Source organism: Bidens hawaiensis, unplaced genomic scaffold, assembly GCF_021521415.1.
Source record: "Bidens hawaiensis isolate Kalapana, Puna unplaced genomic scaffold, B.hawaiensis_p1.1 tig00023415_1, whole genome shotgun sequence".
NCBI classification, from domain to species: Eukaryota; Viridiplantae; Streptophyta; class Magnoliopsida; order Asterales; family Asteraceae; genus Bidens; species Bidens hawaiensis.
In genome coordinates, this window is record NW_027493676.1 from 134,605 (window position 1) to 154,619 (window position 20,015).

Genomic DNA, 20,015 nt, shown 5'->3' on the forward strand with positions numbered 1-20,015 from the left:
AAAATTATAGCGTCGCGCTTTCATAAAAGTATATATGAATGTTGGTTACACTAAATTTCTCAATGATCGGTAATATACAATGTTCAATATACATATAAAGTTCATTAAAAGTAACTAAATTTACCTTTTTTGCTTTGTTTTTTCTCTTTTCCACACAATTACAGTACCACCAAAATCAGAGGATGCTAGTAGGGTCTCACCATGATTCCATGCAACCGCAATCACTGGGTATCCATGCCCCTGTGCATACAAAGTTAGGCCCAAACTTGTTATTTTTGGCAAAACCATGTTTAACCATTTGTATAACATATATATATATATATATATATATATATATAGGTATTGGATCATTTCAGAAGTTTTTTTACGAGAAGTGCGAGAAGTGAAGGTGTAACTCCATTAATCCCTAATTTCACTCCATTTCTTATGTGTAGGTGAGTTTTGTAGGTGCGTATGTACGTGTGTAGATACGTATGCTTGTATATGTGTATGTATGTTTGTATGTGTGTAGGTACGTAGGTTTCAATGTGGCTCAGTACATTTGTATGTGTATAGATAGGTTTGAATGTGTATTAAGACATAAAGACAACCAACCTACATACATGTAGGTAACATCATAAGCAAGTGAGTGAAAAATTAGGGATTAATGGAGTTACACATTCATTTCTCGCACTTCTCGCTGTAATATCACTTCTCGCAAGATCCATTCCCTATATATATATATATATATATATATATATTTGAACAGCAAAGTTTTCCACCAAAAATTCCCCCAAAAATTTGAAGCCACCACCTCACTTTCGGAGGGGCAAACACCATACCACTAGGTCAGCGGTATAAAACACACACACACACACGCACACGCATATATAAGAGGAAGAAACCTGTAGCTTGTTGACACATGTATGCTTGGGCCGAGTTAAGTCATAGAAATACACAGCCGCATCTTCACTTCCAATAACTTCAAAATCAACATATTATGGAAATACCAAAATCAACATATTATGGAAATACCTTAAATAGTGGGAACCGAAGAGAGAGATAAGATACCTATGTATTCTCCTTTATCAAGGGAAAGCAAAGGACAAAAAGAAGCCCGAATACTGTGAACCCGTGAGTCCAACTTTAAAGAGCACCGAAGAGTCAAATAACCTTGTAACTCCAAAGAAACACTATCAAAATGAAACGAAAAACTGATCAGCATTTTAAACTTTAAACTATTTGATCACCACTGATAAGTAAGACACTGTTTTAATCCCAGAAATATAAGCAATTTTATTAAAACAAATACCTGAAGAAAGACAAGCATCCGTCCCGAGTAAGAGAAAGCAAGACAGGACCTTGTGTCATAAGAGAAAATGTTCTATACTGTATTGTTGTAAATTCAGTTTTATGTTTGCTTATACTTCGTCTGCGGTGGGTCCGTGATAAGGTACCTTGATGAGAATTCACTTTAAGTGTGTACATAGATCCCTAACAAATCAAAACTTACAGTTTAGTCTATGTCTGTGTGCGTGGAGAGAGGGCGGGGTGGGGGAGAGGACACACTGACATTGGTACGGGTCAAAACGATTCGCACATATTATCCGCTTTTTATAAATAATCAATGTGTTGATAATAATTAGAAAAAAAAACAAAAGACAATATTATTGAAATAACAATCTAAATCTTTGAATAAAAACAATTTAGGAGGTTGTAAGCATCAAAGATAGACTTTGGGCAACTTTTGACCTGTTCCTTTTTTAGTAAAAAATTTTGACCCGTTTCGTATAAAACACGATTAGATATCAGGATAAAGTTGACTTTGTTTGAAAAAGGCTGACCTGTGAATCTCCACAGAAAATTAATTGACCTGTATGGTCATAATCAAGGGCAGGAACCTCGCCGTCAACAACGATCTTACTTACTAATCTTCCTGTACTAAAATTGAATACCTGAGAAAGAAAATACATTATCAGACTGTCTACTTGATTAGTTAATTAGAAACCACCTCATATAAATAAAGGAAGCAAAAGATTTGCATTGTTACCGAGACTTCTCTGTTCGCATTTCCAACTGTAAGAAAATTATTATTCACCTGCAATTAATTACACAAATTAAATTAGTGTATACCCATAACCCAATTATATTTGTCTTTAAATGTGTGGAACTAATTGTATCAACGATCCATAATCCTAAGATTATATCAAATTAACACTCTTTAAACGAATATTTGAACTTTGAAGTGTAGTTTGTACAAAAAAAAAACCTTACATACACTTATGCAGTTTAAATTTTGCAAATTTAAGAACCTTTTTTTTTCTTAAATGAATATTTGAACTTTGAAGTATATTTTGTATTAAAGACAAACAGTACATACACTGATGCATTTATGCAATCTAAATTTTGCAAATTTGCCTTTTTCTTGTTTCTTAAAAGGTCTATAATACCGCTTCGCTCATTAAAAAACGCCTTTATATTCCACTAAATACACTGATGTGTTGGTCATTGAATGACCAAAGTGGAACAAAAAGTAAACGAAAGTAAATGCTGTGTCATCAGGTTACCAAATGGCTTGATGTGGAACAAAATGTTTACCCTTTACTGACACAAGTGGGATTTTTCTGAGTAAGATGACAAAGTAGGGTGGGATTTATGTAATTTTCCCTACAATATAACTATAAAATGTTGATTTGCACTTACAGGGTGAAATCGAATACAAAGCTGAGAGGCAACTCCATATATTACTCGAAGGCAGAGGCCATTTGGAATATCCCATACCCTCACAGTTTTGTCCAGTGAAGATGATGCAATGTATTGATTGTTCAGTGAGAAGTCAAAATCTATAAAAATATATATATATATATATATATATATTAAAAGTATAAACGAAATCATAAAACTTTAAAGTGTCCTTTCTTCGACATAAAGGCATCAGGACAAATGTCTTATTACATCCTAGAGACATAATATTGTTTGTGCTTTTAAGCTTCATTAAATGTTTAATACAACAATGTGCTCCAAATATATGCGTACTTTCACATCTTAAAGTTTACCAACTTACCCGATGAAAAACGTATATCATCACCTAAACATTTTGTTTTCAAGTTGTCTTGTTTCAAAATTCATTTAAAATATTAAAGTTTACACTAGCAAGGCATTTTATAAATCGATTAGCGGCCCAAAATGAAGATTGTTAATTCGTTCCGGTTGTTTATGATTCTGTATGTGTAGATACTAGTGTAGCTTTATACAGATATATGCTAGAAATTGACCACAGACACTATATAGTTTTTCTGTTACTATTTATAAAGCTAATAAATGTCTGTCCCAGTACAAAGTTTTTGCAGACTGACATCCAAATAAATGATATATAATCATAACTGAAGGGGTAAACTGCACGAAGGAGAAACAATTAGGCGCAAAAAAGAAACCGATTTTCATTAATGATCAGTTTTAGAAACTAAGTTATACTTTATAGCCGATTGTAGCAACAATGGACATGTTCAACCAGCAGCAACAGGCCATCTTTTGCTGATTTCTTTAAAAAGAAAACTGTTGATGCGGCATCTTACATGTCAGGTTAGTGTATTTCAGTATTTGTTTATGCGACATACCATGTGATGTAATCTTTCATGACCATTTGAAAGTATAACTTGTAAGAAAAACCATTTCAAACATATATATATATATATATTAAAAAATTTCAACGCGTTATAGCGTATGTGCATCATTCGGCAAATTAAAGAGAAAATCGACTAAAATCGAATCGAACTTTGTTCCCAATTTTGGTAAACGCCTTAAACCAACTTATATTAACCAATTTTATCAACCAAGTTACATTTTATTACCAATTGTAACAATGAATGGCTTGTTCAACCTGCAGCAGGTCATTTTTTGTTTATTTTACAAAAACTTTAAGTGAAATCTTATTTGGCATTTTAGTGTATGTGTATATGCTATGTATAAACAACTTTTTTAGTTTTTTTTTTTCAGATAAGAACTTTTTATTTTGCATATGTGACATCTCATGTGGCAGCTGACATGACAACCACCACTGTCACAACAGTAATTTACAGAAAATATCAGTTAAAATGAAGTTGGGGTTGCTAAAACTAGTAATGAACTGTACAATGATATGTGCATATGATTGGCGGTTCCTAAATCAGAAAAAGTGTGATGTTTGTTTCAACTTCGTTCTGTTTGCACTAACTTTAAACATGAACAACACAAACAGATAACAAGAATATTTGGCAACCAAAAACTAGAAAATGGAGAATGCATCAAAAGACATTAAAGCAAAGACTCAGGGGTCAGTACCAGTTGATCCAACCTGTGATATCTTTAGAGTGTCCAGTCAACTTCTTCATGATTGAAGGTGGTTCAGAAACAGTGCAAACTGTTATTGTTCCTTCTGTTGCTCCATAGGCAAGTATATCAGAAGACATATGCCCAAACTTTATAACAGTAACTGCAAATAATTTTAAAACACTCACTGCATGAATTTAAGAGAAACTAAAGATTAAATTACCATAAAAATTAACCTAAAAGTTACCCATTGATTTGCATTCATCAAATATGCAATGCATTCCCACAAAAGAATATGCAGGTTCAACCTTTCGACGTGGGTTATCAAAATCACTTGAATTTGCACCCAAACTAACAGTACGGCTTAGTGTTTGACTTTCACGTATATCCTGAAAATATAACGGATTATATAAAACACACCAATTGGACTCTTTGGATTGCTTATTAAAACTCAATATCTGCTTACTGCCTTCTGAGACAGGGTTAGTACCATAGAAAATGCAAAATAACATACTTTCTCATTTTGCACGTAAAAGTTTGGCACATTAGAAGTCACTGAGTTTGCTAATTTTATAAATATCTATAATTTTAAGGGATGGAACGTTGGCTGCTTGTACAGTCAGCACATATTTGAATGCCACTTAGGCATTTTTTTACATGTATGCCATGCATGCGCTTTTTTGCTGACCTTAACAAACCAACAATTAACAATTCTTAGAACCCTGCCAACAACAAAACCATTCAAGTACACAAAAAGAATCTATATGGCATTCACATCAGCTAAAAGTGCCTACGTGGTGTCCACAAATGTGCTGGGTGTGCAGGTAACAAGAACCATTTCACAGGTTTGTATAAATTTAATAACTTCAGGGATGATAACACTCCAAAACTCCTTTGAGGAAATGTTTTGTGCAAAATGCGAGGTTTGTTGGTTTTTTTATGGTATTAACCCTATAATATAAGTAGGTTGAAAATAAATTTTTTAACAAATGATCAGATAAGATGTTCCAGGTACCCTCAAAATGCTTATAAGTTGTATTAAAAAGCAGTTATCAAATAAATGGCTTTAAGAAAATAATCCCAAACAACCCCTAATTATCCCAATATATATGTATTTAGGGTGATTGAAGCAGTAAAACATACCCTGCTACCAGCCCAGCTTTCCGCCTCAAGTGCAAGGGAGAGTTGACTTGGAGAAGATATCCATCGCCCACTGATAAACCAACCAGTAGATTAGCAATTATCGCAAATTCATGATAATCTACTTGCAGCTTTTCAAACCATATCATAACTAGTGAGCAAACTAACAACGTCAATGCATCTAATCAAACCACATTTTACTCAGTGACAACAAATTCACTTTAACCTACTTGCATCTTTTCAAACCATATTATAATTAATGAACAAACTAACACTGTCACTGCACCTTAATCCGACCACGTTATACCCATGATGAACGAATTCATGATAAACTACTTGCATTTTTCAAACCATATTCTAACTGGTAAACAAACTAACATTTTCACTGCATCTAATCCAACCACATTATCCTCATTGACAAACAAACTCAAGACAATCCATTTGCAATTTTTCAAATCATATTCTATTCTAACTAGTAAAAAAACTAGCATTGTCACTGCATCTAATCCAACCACATTATCCTCGTTGACAAACAAACTCATGACAATCTACTTGCAACTTTTCAAACCATATTCTAACCAGTGAACAAACTAACAATGTCACTGCACCTTAATCCAACCACATTATCCTCATTGACAAACAAACTCATGACAATCCATTTGCAATTTCTCCAACCATATTCTAACCAGTAAACAAACTAGCAAGTAACAACGTCACCGCATCTAATCCAACCACATTATGCTTAGTGATGAACATTTTCAATTCAACAAGTGCAGTTATAATCAGACAGAAAGAAGGAAGTAAAAAGTTCAGCCACCTGGTTCCAGGAGTGCTAGTGCGACTAGGCATTTGTGAATTCAACCAATTATCCGGCCTGTTGATGAAATTACGATACGCCACATATCCTTTGCCATTACATCTCCAATCCTAACAACAACAACAACAACACATATCAACAGCTATACTCATTAATCATCAAATTAAATTGAATGATTAATCAGAGTACCTTCCGGCGAAGAAGGCCTGATTTCGCCTTGCGAAAGAGAAGAATACGGCGAATTCCGATGTAATTAGGATCGGAATCAGCAGGACACGGTTGAAGCAAACAGCTAAACGTCTCTGGATCTTCGGTTACGTCCTTTTTCTTCTGATTTTCATTGATTCCAGACGCGCATTGCTCGATCGTCTGATCCGCCATCTCTACGATTCCGTAGAATCCTTCATTCACACTAATGATGCATAAATCTAGGGTTTCGAGATCCTTCGTTATGAATTTACACTGTCTAATTCGTTACAGATCGAATCGCGTCTACGATTTTGCAACAAATCGAAGTTTCACGGGAGTTTGAAATTTGCGTTGACAACGAGAGCATGTGCCGTTTCGTTCGTCGGTCTACAGTCAGTCCGTGACGGTAAAGCTATAGTTAACACGTGGCCGTATGATGGTTAATAGGTGTGTGCAATTGTGTACAAACTGTATAAGCTAAGCTATGCCACATATCTTTACCCCTTTAAACCCAAACATAGATTTTTACACGTTAGCTAAGCTTGAACAAAAACATTAAAATGAGGTTTAGATAAAAAGTATTTACTAATATAGGGATTTTGAAACTTATTTATCAAAATAGGTTTTTTCTTTATTTATTTGTTTTCTTGTTAATATAACTCATTTAATTAATTCAACTAATTATTTTATATATAAATCATACAAAAATGCCAATTAATTATTAGCAAAACTCTCTGACTATTATTGTTGTTCAAATCGACGGATTATTCTTTAACTGTGCAAATTATTTTGGTTTTTTAGTCGAACCGTAATTGTTATTATTATTATTATTATTATTCAACTCTTCGCTAAAAAATGCAACATGCTCTCCAGGTCTTTTTCTTCTTTACAAATGTTGGCACAAATGCACTATTCAAAAGCATGAAATAATGAAGTATCATCAGTAACTAATGCCTAATTATATACATTCCCAGATCGTTAATCAAAGGGAATGTATATTAAGAAACTTGATTCCGAGGTGAATTCACATATTATTAATCAAATGGAATGAATATTCGGACAAACTAACAGGTCCAGTCGCTCTCCCTCTCATCGATTTCCAAAGGAAACTGCACAACCATCGCTTTTGCCTTCTTAAGAACCAACGATTTTATGTTAAGATATGCAGCAACGCGTGAGATGGTATTTGTTGAGGATGATGACGTTGCAGCTTCCGTCACTTGTAGTTCGGTTGATGGTGGACGGCAGCATACGCCTAATGAACCCGCTGTTGCGATTTACGAACCGACTGTTGCAGACCCATTGCTGCTCAACCGATCGAAGAAGCTTAACATTTTGGTGATCGGTTTAGGAGAAAGGGATCGCCGAATAAAATACCGGTCACCGGAATTCGGTAGCCGGTGAATTGAAGAAGAAGATGGGGAGAGTTGATGAGGGTGGTGTGGCCGTTTATAAGACTTTATATATTTTATTTTAAGTTCAAATCTATTTTGGTAAATAAGTTTCAAAATCCCCATATTAGTAAACACTTTTTACCCAAACCCCATATCCCATTTTGGTAAAAAAAAACTTCAGCCTGTGACGGTAAAGTTATAGTTACGCTAGTTGACACGTGGCGGTATGATGGTTAATAGGTGTGTGCAATTGTGTACAAACTGTATAAGCTAGGCTATGCCACATATCTTTATCCCTTTAAACCCAAACATAGATCTCTACATAGTAGCGAAGCTTGGACAAAAACGTCAAGAACGGACTGAAAATGTATTGAAAAAATTCATAAACGAGTGGGGTGGAGGGGCACTTAGTTTTTTGGTCGAAAACGTGTTAATTTACCTAACGTATAAAATTTTTAGGATGAAAATACGGCTAAATTATACTACTGCGCGAAAGGGGGGGCACCCTTGGCTCTACTATGCTTCGCCTCTGTCTCACATATACATCAGACGCATGCCTTTTTCTCTTTTTCGCTATAGTCATCCCCATCTATGGTCAAAATCTGTCACCATCGCTACCGCTAGGATTCAAACGCCGTTGAAGTAACTAATGCCAGTTTAGAATGATTTGGCTTATGTTAATGTGCTGATGATATTCAAATTCTGGCATTCCAATAGTTTTACATTCGGTGGGTTTTCATATCCGATTGTCGGGAACGGAATCATTTTTATGGGATATGTTATAGTCACTAAGTTAGTTAAGCTAGATAGTTTTTTTAACAAAATTTAATAAGGTAATTAAGTAAAGATAATTCAGGAACAAGTGATACTACTGCATTAAAAAGGAGGCGATGGAGGAGTAACATGAGCCGACAATATATTACACATGTTTACACAATTAAACAATACAAAATTAAACGGAATAGTGTTTAGGATAAAAGAGTTCAAGTCATAAAAATTATGTGTATATTGTACCTCATAGGTACGGTGACACACCAGCATGTGTGCTTATATATTTATATGTGGATTGTATACCATATCATTAGTGATCAGTATCTAGGAATATTATTAGTTGAAACAGTTCAATTTTCTTCATTACTATCTTACATTCTTAGTTATACTACTTTATTTTGTTATACATCCACCATACTGTTATGAGTATCTTCGAAACTATTACGTCACCTAACACTCGTGTCGTGTGTGTATCCATATCATTGCGTAACTGGCAGTCTGACTTAGGGGCTGTTTGGTTCATTCAGATCTGAATGAGCCTCTGTCCCATTCAGCAGCAACAACAAGTCTGAATGATTCAGACCTAATTTAACCATTCAGATGTTATTCTGTCTGGAACCAAATAGTCTGAATGAATCAGATGTTTACATCTGAATGATTCCATTAAGATGTAAACAAACATCCAACCTTGTAACCCCTTGTTAACCTCAATTTTGGCATCCCCTTGGATTTGCTATCAACATGATGTGACAATCCAATAAACATTAAACAATTGGCCAGTACAAGTAGGTTCCAAAAAGAAATGACATACACTTACAAACTGAAAACAAGTTACAATATGAAGTGGCATACGAGTTGGACGACCCACATCATACCAATAAGTCAATAGAGGCAACAATATTCTTGTAATTAAACCATGAAGATCATACCACAAATGTCTATTTAAAGAATTTGGTATATAACTTATCGCTGTGGACTTTATAGCTATATAATGGACTCAATTAGGTTCTGATGACGGGGGTAGCCCAAGGAAATAATAAAATGGCTGAAACACATTAACGCTAAAAGGGTTAAAAGGTTAAAGGCTTTATTTCCCGCCCAAACTTATGTAAACAAGTACCCACGTACTACAGTACGATGTCAAATCACTGTTCACATCCTTATCCCTTCTGAGCAAAGGACATGCTCAGAAAAGTATTATTATTTTAACTATGGACCAGCGGTCCAAAGCTTCCCGCCCATAAAGGTCAACTCTCTATGCAGACTGGAGGTCAATTAGTTTGTACACTAGATGAAAGGCTTGATCTCTCCTTCTATAAAAAGGAGACTTAGCCATAAACAAGAACATAACAAGATCTGGGAAGATATCACACTCTCTCTTATCTTCTCTTCCTTCTTAAGAAATATGCTCTTAGCTTATTTCTTTCTTACTTCAATAGTTTCATAGCTTCACCAAGAACATCCTTCAAGAACCGGCTTCAAACAATACGGTTCTTCTTCCTTGGTGAACTGTAACAATCAAACAACAAACTAGTGAACCTCCTTCTACGTTTTGCAAACGTAGAGGGACACCACGACCTGCGTTAGGCTAACCTGAATCCTTGAAGCCTTTTAGCCTAACCAGTCCATTCACTATCAATGGTCTTATCTTTGTTGTAGCAACAAGTTGGCGCCCGCCGTGGGGCTACGCCGCTTACTTTATCTTAAAGACCAGTAGTGTAGCTCCATTTTCACTAAAACCATCATGTCAGAAGGTGAATCTCCCGAAGAAGTTAACCAAGTGTCAAGAACACCGACACCAAGCGCCGGTCAAGAAACTCCGGCGACAACCTCGATTTTCTCCACTCCGGGAGGAACCTCGACGGGACCTTTGTTCCTTGAGTCGTCACCTTTTCGAACTCCGACTCCTTCACGATATGGGGTTTCTTCTCCTCATGCAGGAGTCACGAACACCCCGGAATGTGTCGACTTGACGATGGAAGGTGTATCACGACATTTTTTGCAACTAAGACATCTTCTTAACCAACACGTGAGCCAAGAAAAAGAAAAGGGGATAAGACTAAGGCTGGAGTATGACGACGAAGAACCCTCACTGTCACTTGGACGTCCGCCTTCCCCTTTAACCAGCTCACGACCTGCTGCTTCTAGTTTAGAAGCTGGTCCGAGTGTAACCTGCCAACCTTTTAACCCATCTCCTTATACCTATGCAAGGCCAAGCCCAACGGCTTTCCCTTTGTATACTTCACAACCCCTCGGGCATGAGACCACTCTCGACCAAATATGGCAGTCACCAGTTTCAAGTGTTCCCCCTCCTACAGCCACCACATGGGAACATGCCATGTCGGTCCTACCCTTGGCTCGGAATGCAACGATGAGCACTCCCATGGGAACAAGCCAAGCAGCAGCAACCCCTGAAAGCCTTCAAGGCTTCAACCTCATGCCTCAGATGATAGCTCAAATGATGGCACACCTCCCTTGGACCCAGCTCATCAACCAAGCACTGGGTACTCACCAAGGAACAACGAGTCATAATACCAGGGTAGATGAAGACCTTGCGAAACCTTAAAAGCCCGACAACCTTTATTGTTTCCCCCAACAAATTTCCGATTATGACTCCCAAGCAAAGATCAAGATGCCACCCCATATAAAAACATATGATGGAACCGAGGATCCCGAAGACCACCTCCAGGTCTTCACTGGGGCAACAAGAATCGAAAAGTGGTCCCACGCTGAATGTTGCTTGATGTTCATGCAAACATTGGTTGGATCAACCAGGATATGGTTCAATGACCTTCCTACTCAAAGCGTTCGAAGCTTCAATGATTTGAGCAATGGATTCTTGGCCCACTTCTCACAACAAAGGAGATATGTCAAGGATGCCACGGTCATTTTCCAGATAAAACAAAAAGATGATGAAAGCCTTCGAGATTTTATCGAAAGGTACAAAAAAGAAGGGTTACAATATGTAGGGGCTGACGAAAAAATGAGGGTGGCAGGCTTCATGAACGCCATCACCTCCAAGTACCTTACAAGGGACTTTAACAAGTGCCTACCTAAAACCCTTGAAGAAGCTCTTGAACGAGCTGAAGCTCATATCCGAAGCGAAGAGGCCGTTGATTTCAAAGAACAAAGAAAAAGAGCTCCTAGTTGGCGAGGCAACAGCCCCAACCGAAAGAAAGGGAACTACCACCCCTATGACAAATATTCAAGAAGCTCAGATCAACGAAGGCCTGAAGGTCGGAACCCTCCAAGCAGGGAAAATACTGTGAACTTTACAACCTTAACCAAAACACCTCAGGAAATCTTGGCTACCGAAGAGGTGAAACACAACTTTCGACCTCCTCGACCCTTGCCCAAGAGCAAGAAAAACGAAAACTCCACCCAGTTCTGTGATTTTCATGAAGAAAAAGGTCACCACACAAATGATTGCTTTCAACTCAAGAGAAGAATTGAGGAAGCTGTCAAGTCTGGAGAATTGGCTCATTTGGTGAAAGGGGTCAAAGACAAGATGGCTGAAAGAAAAAGCAAAGAAGTGAATATGGTGAATATAGATGATGGTGTCTCCCATAAACGGCAATGCTTGGAAGCTTGGGAGCTTCAATGTGTCTGCTTCCCACCACCTCAAGGTAACTTACACTCAAACCCTTTGGTGGTAGAAGCGAACGTGCGAACACTCAAAACAAGCAAAGCCTACATCGACACAGGGGCGGCCACAGAGTTCATGTATGAAAGGTTCTTCAATCAACTAAGCAAAGAAGAACGTTCAAGGCTTCAACCCTCCGGGTCTTCTATAAAATGTATTGCCGATGTACCCTTGAAACCTTTAGGCCAACGTAACCCTTGATGTCTGTTTTAGCGAAGGCAAGATGAAGAAAACCAAACCACTCACTTTTGTGGTTATCAACATACCTTCCAACTATGATGTGATCATAGGAAGGCCATGACAGTGTGCGTTCAACATGGTTGTCTCAGTTGGTCAAGGTGCTGTGAAGTTCCCAACTGACAGGGGAATTGCAACCCTTCAACCTACCCAAGAGGTTTACACGGTTGAAGGAAGTTCAAAAAGTGAAAACGAAGAACAAAGCTTGATCATAAACCCAAAGTATCCTGAACAAAAGGTACGGGTAAACACGAGCCTTTCTAAAGAAACACTCTCGCACCTTGAGAAGTTGTTGATATGCTACAATGATGTCTTTGCTTGGTGCCCGGAAGATATGACCGGCATCCATCGAAGCATTGCAGAGCATGAGCTAAAGATACCACCTGATGTCAAGCCTGTTGTCCAAAAGAAACGGAGCCTGGCTCCTGAACGAAGCTTGGCAGCCTGCCAAGAGGTTGAAAAGCTTGTCCTAGCAGGGATCCTACGCGAAGTTAAATATCAATATTGGGTGGCTAACCCAGTCATGGTTCGAAAGCCTGACAAGTCTTGGAGGATGTGCATCGACTTCAAGGACTTGAACAAAGCATGCCCAAAGGATTGCTACCCATTACCCGAGATGGACCTCAAGGTCTACTCCTTAACAGGCCATCCCTTCAAGTGTTTTCTCTATGCCTACAAGGGTTACCATCAAATCCTCATGAAGGTGGAATATGAAGAAAAAACCGCATTCCACACAGACAAGGGCATTTTCTGTTATCAAAAGATGCCTTTTGGCCTACGAAATGCCGGTGCAACCTACCAACGTTTGATCGACAAAGCATTTGCTAGCCAAATCAGTAGAAACCTGGAAGCTTATGTCGATGACCTGGTAATCAAAAGCAAAACCGAGCATCAAATGCTTGAAGACATAGAAGAAGCCTTCCAAAACTTGAGGAAGATCAATATGAAGCTCAACCCTGGAAAATGTTCATTTGGGTTCGAAGAAGGCAAGTTTTTGGGACACATTGTGGGTAAACAAAGCATAAAAGCCAATCCCAACAAAGTCAGGGCTGTTCTTGAAACTAAATCTCCATAAAGCAAAAAAGAAGTGGAAAGCCTGAATGGAAGGTTTGCAGCCTTGAAGCGTTTTACCTCCAAGCTTGCTGAGAAATCCCTCCCCTTTTTCAAAACGTTAAAGGGTTGCACAAATAAGAAAGACTTCAGGTGGACGGAAGAAGCAGAAGAAGCCTTCAACCAAATGAAGCAACACTTAGCTTCACTTCCAGCTATTGCAGCCCCTGAAACAGGAGAACTGATCTCTGTCTATCTCTCAGTCGCTAAAGAAGCATTAAGCGCGGTTCTAACCATCGAACGAGACAAAGTTTAGGTACCCGTTTATTTCTTTAGTAAAACACTAAAACTGGCAGAGATCAAATATCCTCCTTTGGAAAAACTTGCTCTGGCCTTAATTCAAACAGGCAGAAGGCTTCGAATGTACTTTCAAGCACACCCTATACAAGTGGTCACTGACCAACCCATCAAGAGTGTGCTTGAAAAACCAGAAAATTCAGGCCGATTAACCAAATGGGCTGTAGAACTAGGTGAACATAACATCACCTATGTACCAAGAAAAGCTGTCAAAGCCCAAGTCTTCGCGGATTTCATTGTGGAAATCCCGAAGCAAGTCACTCCTGAAATACACACAACTGCCACTGAACCTTCTGACCCCGAAGCCTGGAAGCTTTTTACTGATGGAGCTTCCAGCATCGAAGGGTCAGGAGCTGGGCTCGTTTTAATCAATCCTGAAGGGTTAGAATTTACATATGCTCTTTGACTTGAATTTCAGACCACCAACAACGAAGCTGAATACGAAGCATTGATCGCTGGTCTGAAGATTGCCAAAGAGATGAAGATCCAAAAGCTACAAGTCTTCACAGACTCGTTGCTTGTCTCAAGTCAAGTCAATGATAGCTATATAGCAAAAGAGCCCAACATGAAGAAGTATCTTGAAAAGGCAAAAGGGTTGATGACCACATTTCAAGAGTGCACTATCAAGCAAGTTCCAAGATCACAAAACAAGAGAGCTGATGCCCTGAGCAAACTAGCATCCCTCACATTTGCACACCTCACCAAGAAAGTTTTGGTGGAAGTGTTGAAAACTCCTTCAATCCAAGAATTGGAGGTTCAAGATGTAATCACTGAAGAGGGTCCAAGTTGGATGACTCCCATAGAAAAGTTCCTCAAAAGTGGTGAGTTACCTTTGGACCAGACAGAGGCTGAAAGGGTTCGAATCAAGTCCCGACAGTATGTGTTGCAAGGAGAAACCCTTTATAAGAAGGCTTACCTTGCACCGCTACTAAGATGTGTGGGCCCTGAACAAAGCCAATATCTGATCAAAGAGGTTCGTGAGGGAATATGTGGAGCTCATTTTGGGCCAAGAATGGTGGTTGCAAAATTGATGAACCTCGGATACTTCTGGCCCACTATGCACCGAGATGCAACGAAACAACTCAAAAAGTGTGAAGCCTGTCAAATTCATGCACCAGTTCCCAAAAGTCCTAAACACGATCTAGTCCCCATCTCCTCGACTTGGCCATTTTACAAATGGGGAATGGATATTGTTGGTCCATTCCCACCGGCCAAGGGTGGGGTAAAATTTTTGCTAGTAGCTGTTGACTACTTTACCAAGTGGTCTGAAGTCAAACCACTTGCAAAAATAACAGGCAAACAAGTCATCGACTTCGTATGGGAAACCATTATTTGTCGCTATGGGCTTCCAGGAGTGTTAATCACGGATAATGGGAAGCAATTTGCCGAGAAGCCTTTTAGCACATGGTGCAAGGAATTCAGAATCACCCAAGTGTTCAGCTCGGTTGCTTACCCACAGTCCAACGACCAAGTTGAAAGAACAAACAGAACCATTTTAGAAGGAATCAAAACAAGGTTGGGAAGGCATAACAACAACTGGCTTGAAGAACTCCCAAATGTTCTATGGGCAATAAGAACAACCAAAAAAACAAGCCACAAATGAACACCTTACAACCTAGTGTTCGGATCAGAAGCTGTAATCCCAGCCGAAGTTGGAGTTGTGACTCAAAGAACACTCAACATGGACCTAGAATCAAACAACAATGAGACCATGTTGAATTTGCAACTCCTTGAAGAAGTTCGTGATCAAGCCGCAATACAAGAAGCTAAGTACAAGCAGAAAATGGAAGCTTATTACAATGCAAGAGTGAAACATGAACGTTTCAAGCCTGGAGACCTTGTACTCCGAAACAATGAGGCCAGCAAGAAAGAAAACCAAGGAAGCTTGGACCAAAGTGGGAAGGGCCATACACAATCCTTGAAGCTCACAAGGGAGGATCCTACAAGCTGGCCGACACAGAAGGCAAAAAGCTTCCAAGACACTAGAACGACAAAACCCTTAAAAGGTTCCATGCGTAGTCAAAATCTTAAAATGTATCTCAAGAGATGTATAATTCTCCTTTTTGTGAACATCAACCTCTTGAATGAATGATAAAGTTTTTGTCATAACTTGTCTTTACTATCCTATAATCAGGTTGAGAACCTAGCAGGAAACTCCATGGCAAGGGCCATGTAAGGGGATGAGCTCCCAGGCCACATCGCTCAATAGGTTCAAGGGTTAAATGGACCTATATAAGGGGTGAGTTCCTATATCAATCCAACTCCATGAGACTTAAAAATTTTTTTTAACTAAAAACTTGTCTCATAGACGGGTCTGAACAGCCTACATCAATTCGTTCCTTAAGCTTTGAACAAGTTTACGAAACAAAAACATACACTAAGTAATGACACAAAGGATAATCAACATGTGCTTTTTAACTAATGAAGCCTTGAAGCCAAAGTGACTGCAGCACTAAAACTTCTTAAGGAAAGTTAGTTAAAATCACATCAAAATAACAAGACAAGCAACTAATACACAAATACATAGAATATCATAGTTCATAAACAAGGCCATTCCAAGGCCATAACCAACAACATTCATACATAATAAGCCAATTAAGGCTAAACAAGGAAATCACAAGGATTCCCAAGAAAATGTTCAAAGGGCCGAAAAGGCCAAACACAACCACAAGGCAGAAACTTTAAGAGTTTCATGCCTAACCTACATTGTTTAAGATTACATAACATTGTTTTAAGGTGCTAAGAAAGCTACGAATCAAGTATTTAAACATCAGAAACAGGCTTCGAAGTACTAGCCTTACCACCTTTAACACTTTTACCCTTCTTGGACTTCTTGGCTTGTGGGACAACATCAGCAACAGCCAAGCCTTTAAGGCTTGCAACATGAGATCCGTCGCTACCCCCAGAAAAAGTTTCTTCACTGTCACCAGAACGGGAGCGTTTTTTCGACAAGGACTCGAGCACCTCTTTAGCAACTTTCTCATCAAGGCCGACTGGTTTCAAACCCTGCAACACAGAAAGAGGCTTACCATAGCATGAGGAAACCTCACCCACATAAGGGTAAGTGAGCCTCTCCATTGAACGAACTGAATCCATGAAAAGCTTGTAAGCGTCGCGGCTGAACAGGGGTGACTTCTCTATAGGCTGGCCAGACTCGTGATGACTAAAGCCCGCAACGAAGCCCAAATGCTTACCATGGGCCAACAACTTCGTATACACACCGCCCAGCACCGAGTTGAACCCACTAAAATGAAGCAAGTAAGCCACAACCTGCTGAAACCCGTGCTCAATCAACCACTTGTTGTCGTTAGAGGTCTGGGAAACCGAAACCTTCAAGCCTTCCTTCTCCATCTCGAAAGCTCTCCTCTGCACCTCAAAGGCTTCTCGGTCAGCATCCAACTTAGCCCTGTCAGCCTCCATGGCTTTCTTCAACCCTGCCAGCTCAATCTCATGACCACGAGACAACTCATCAATTTTCTCAACATAACCCTCATCTTTCTTCGAAAAACCCTCAATCTCCTTTTTCATCTCCACCATGGAAGCTTTCATTCCCTCCTTCTTCTTGGAAAATCCTCATACTCCTGCATTCCCTTTCTAAAACGAGTCACACCCTCTGCCAAAAGGGCAGAAAGGTTGCAAGAACTCAGGATCAACCTTGACAACATGGAATCACCTTCCATTTCAGAAATAGTGTTACGCACTCCCGGAGGAGCAAAATTGGCTAACACACCAGCACAAACTGAGGGATCTTTGAAGCTATCCTCAACCTTCACATTCCACTCTGGCACATAAACTGCATCACCATCCAACCCTTGAACCAACGGCATCGCAACCTTTTTGCCAGCCGATTTCTTTTTCTGGGAAACCACCAAACCCTGATCCTTCTCAACCTCCATAGTTGGACCTTGGTCTTCAGAAACTTGAATATCATCACTAACCTCAACTGGTTCACGAGAAGATGAAGTGCCAACAGACTTCAACAAACGACGTGTGGAACGACGGGTAGAAGATTTTAGAACAACGGTCTTGGTGAACCCTTTAACGTTTGCAACCCCAGCATACTCAGTGTCCTCAAATCGACCCTCCTTCCCCCGAGTCACCGAGTCGTCCCCAACAACAGTCGCAACATTAGTGAACCCAACATCCGAAGTGTCATCACTTTTCAAAAAATCTAAGGCTGACATAACTACAAAATACAAAGGAAAATCATTAGCAAACATATCAACAAGATAAAACAAATACGGGATAAACAAATGCATACCTTATTATCCCTCATAAGCACGGGATCCCGATTAGGCTTATCCCAAAGTTTGCTAATTCCTAATAACACAAGAAGGTGTTCGGGAAAAGGACGAAGATGTGATGGACACTCCCTAATACGTTTCAAGAACAAATCGTTCAACTCCGACGCAGCCGGCTCAGGCTCGTTTAAGACGGCCTCAGGTTGTCTCCAAACGGGTTTAAATGGAAGGATAGAATCGGAAACAAAGAAAAAACGGTCCTTCCAAGAACCGAGGGTTGTAACCGCTGAGGAAACCAGACACGTATCGACCTTAGTATGTTCAAAAGTGTACCAATCGCCGTTCTTTGCTAAGCGAAAGAAACGGCCAAAACTCAACAATGAAGGGTCATAACCGAGGGCTTTACACAAAACCTCAAAATGCAATACCCTAGCAAGCCCTAAAGGATGGATTTGACTGAACGATATACGGTAATACTCCAAAATATTCAAAACAAAAACAGAAAAGGGTGCCGGAGATTGGAAAATTCAAAATGACGGCAATATAGAGCAATGAAGCCCGCCGGACAACGATCGATCGAAGAATCGACCGGCGGAGCAACCGGTTTGTACTTCAACCCTATTCCCCATTCAATACAGAACGATTCAACCTCTTCTTGGGTTAATCGAGAAAAACTGACCGAAAGATCCTTTTTGGAAACCATAATTTTGAAGGAAAGATGAAAGATTGAAAATAACCTGATAAGAAGATTGAAAGAAACTTGAATGTGTTTATGATAATAAAGAAATCTGGAAGAAAGTGAATAGTTATCCTATTGATAACTATTAATGAAAAAACAGTTATTGAGAACTACAATATGGCAGTTACCATCAAATCAACTGTCACATCAGTAATTCAAAAAATAATCAAATCCGAACAAAGCCTCGAAGCTTACAAGCCTCGAAGCCTTTAAGCAATAAACAAAATGTGTGAAAAAATCAGAAGCCCTTGAGCTTACCTCTCAAACACCTCTGACTTGGGGGGCTGATGACGGGGGTAGCCCAAGGAAATAATAAAATGGCTGAAACACATTAACGCTAAAAGGGTTAAAAGGTTAAAGGCTTCATTTCCTGCCCAAACTTATGAAACAAGTACCCACGTGCTACAGTACGATGTCAAATCACTGTTCACATCCTTCTCCCCTCTAAGCAAAGGACATGCTTAAATAAAGTATTATTATTTTAACTATGGACCAGCGGTCCAAAGCTTCCTGCCCATAAAGGTCAACTCTCTATGCAGACTGGAGGTCAATTAGTTTGTACACTGGATGAAAGGCTTGATCTCTCCTTCTATAAAAAGGAGACTTAGCCATAAACAAGAACAGAACAAGATCTGGGCAGATATCACACTCTCCCTTATTTTCTCTTCCTTCTTGAGAAATATGCTCTTAGCTTATTTCTTTCTTACTTCAATGGCTTCATAGCTTCACCAAGAACATCCTTCAAGAACCGGCTTCAAACATCACGGTTCTTCTTCCTTGGTGAACTGTAGCAATCAAACAACAAACTAGTGAACCTCCTTCTACGTTTAGCAAACGTAGAGGGACACCACGGCCTGCGTTAGGCTAACCTGAACCCTTGAAGTCTTTTAGCCTAACCAGTCCATTCACTATCAATGGTCTTATCTTTGTTGTAGCAAACAGGTTCAAAAACAAGATGATTTTACTTTAAATAAAAGTTTCTTAGAGTAGTGATATTTCATAAATAACAAAAAAAAAAAAAAAAAACAAGATGATTTTACTTTAAATAAAAGTTTCTTAGATTAGTGATATTTCATAAATAACAAAAACGAAACCATCAAAACACATACAATATAGTCCATAAAAGCATTATGTTATGACAATCCTTAAT

The 20,015-nt window shown here is 39.0% G+C and overlaps 1 protein-coding gene and 1 long non-coding RNA gene across 2 annotated transcripts; one reads left to right on the forward strand and one right to left on the reverse strand.

Annotated features, from left to right (window-relative positions):
- Positions 1–53: 53 nt before the first annotated feature.
- LOC143567504 (uncharacterized) lies at positions 54–6,727 on the reverse strand. The gene is made up of 12 exons (XM_077053909.1): positions 6,434–6,727; positions 6,245–6,354; positions 5,431–5,500; positions 4,535–4,676; positions 4,313–4,450; positions 2,683–2,822; positions 2,030–2,077; positions 1,824–1,934; positions 1,292–1,473; positions 1,051–1,172; positions 885–961; positions 54–240 (listed from the first exon to the last, which is right to left on the reverse strand). The coding sequence occupies exons 1-12, from the start codon at positions 6,623–6,625 to the stop codon at positions 121–123; spliced, it is 1,452 nt and encodes a 483-aa protein (XP_076910024.1). The 5' UTR covers positions 6,626–6,727; the 3' UTR covers positions 54–120.
- A 2,627-nt stretch (positions 6,728–9,354) lies between these two features.
- LOC143567505 (uncharacterized) lies at positions 9,355–20,005 on the forward strand. The gene is made up of 3 exons (XR_013141427.1): positions 9,355–9,603; positions 19,808–19,851; positions 19,926–20,005. It is a non-coding gene; the product is annotated as an uncharacterized LOC143567505 (long non-coding RNA).
- Positions 20,006–20,015: the final 10 nt, after the last annotated feature.

Bases quoted from the DNA above. Each gene is read 5' to 3' on its own strand.
- LOC143567504 (XM_077053909.1), bottom strand. From the start codon at position 6,625: ATGGCGGATCAGACGATCGAGCAATGCGCGTCTGGAATCAATGAAAAT. The intron at 4,451-4,534 runs GTAACTTTTAGG...AATTATTTGCAG, and splicing joins TGATGAATGCAAATCAATGG to TTACTGTTATAAAGTTTGGG. The intron at 2,078-2,682 runs GTAAGTGCAAAT...AATTAATTGCAG, and splicing joins TTTGTATTCGATTTCACCCT to GTGAATAATAATTTTCTTAC.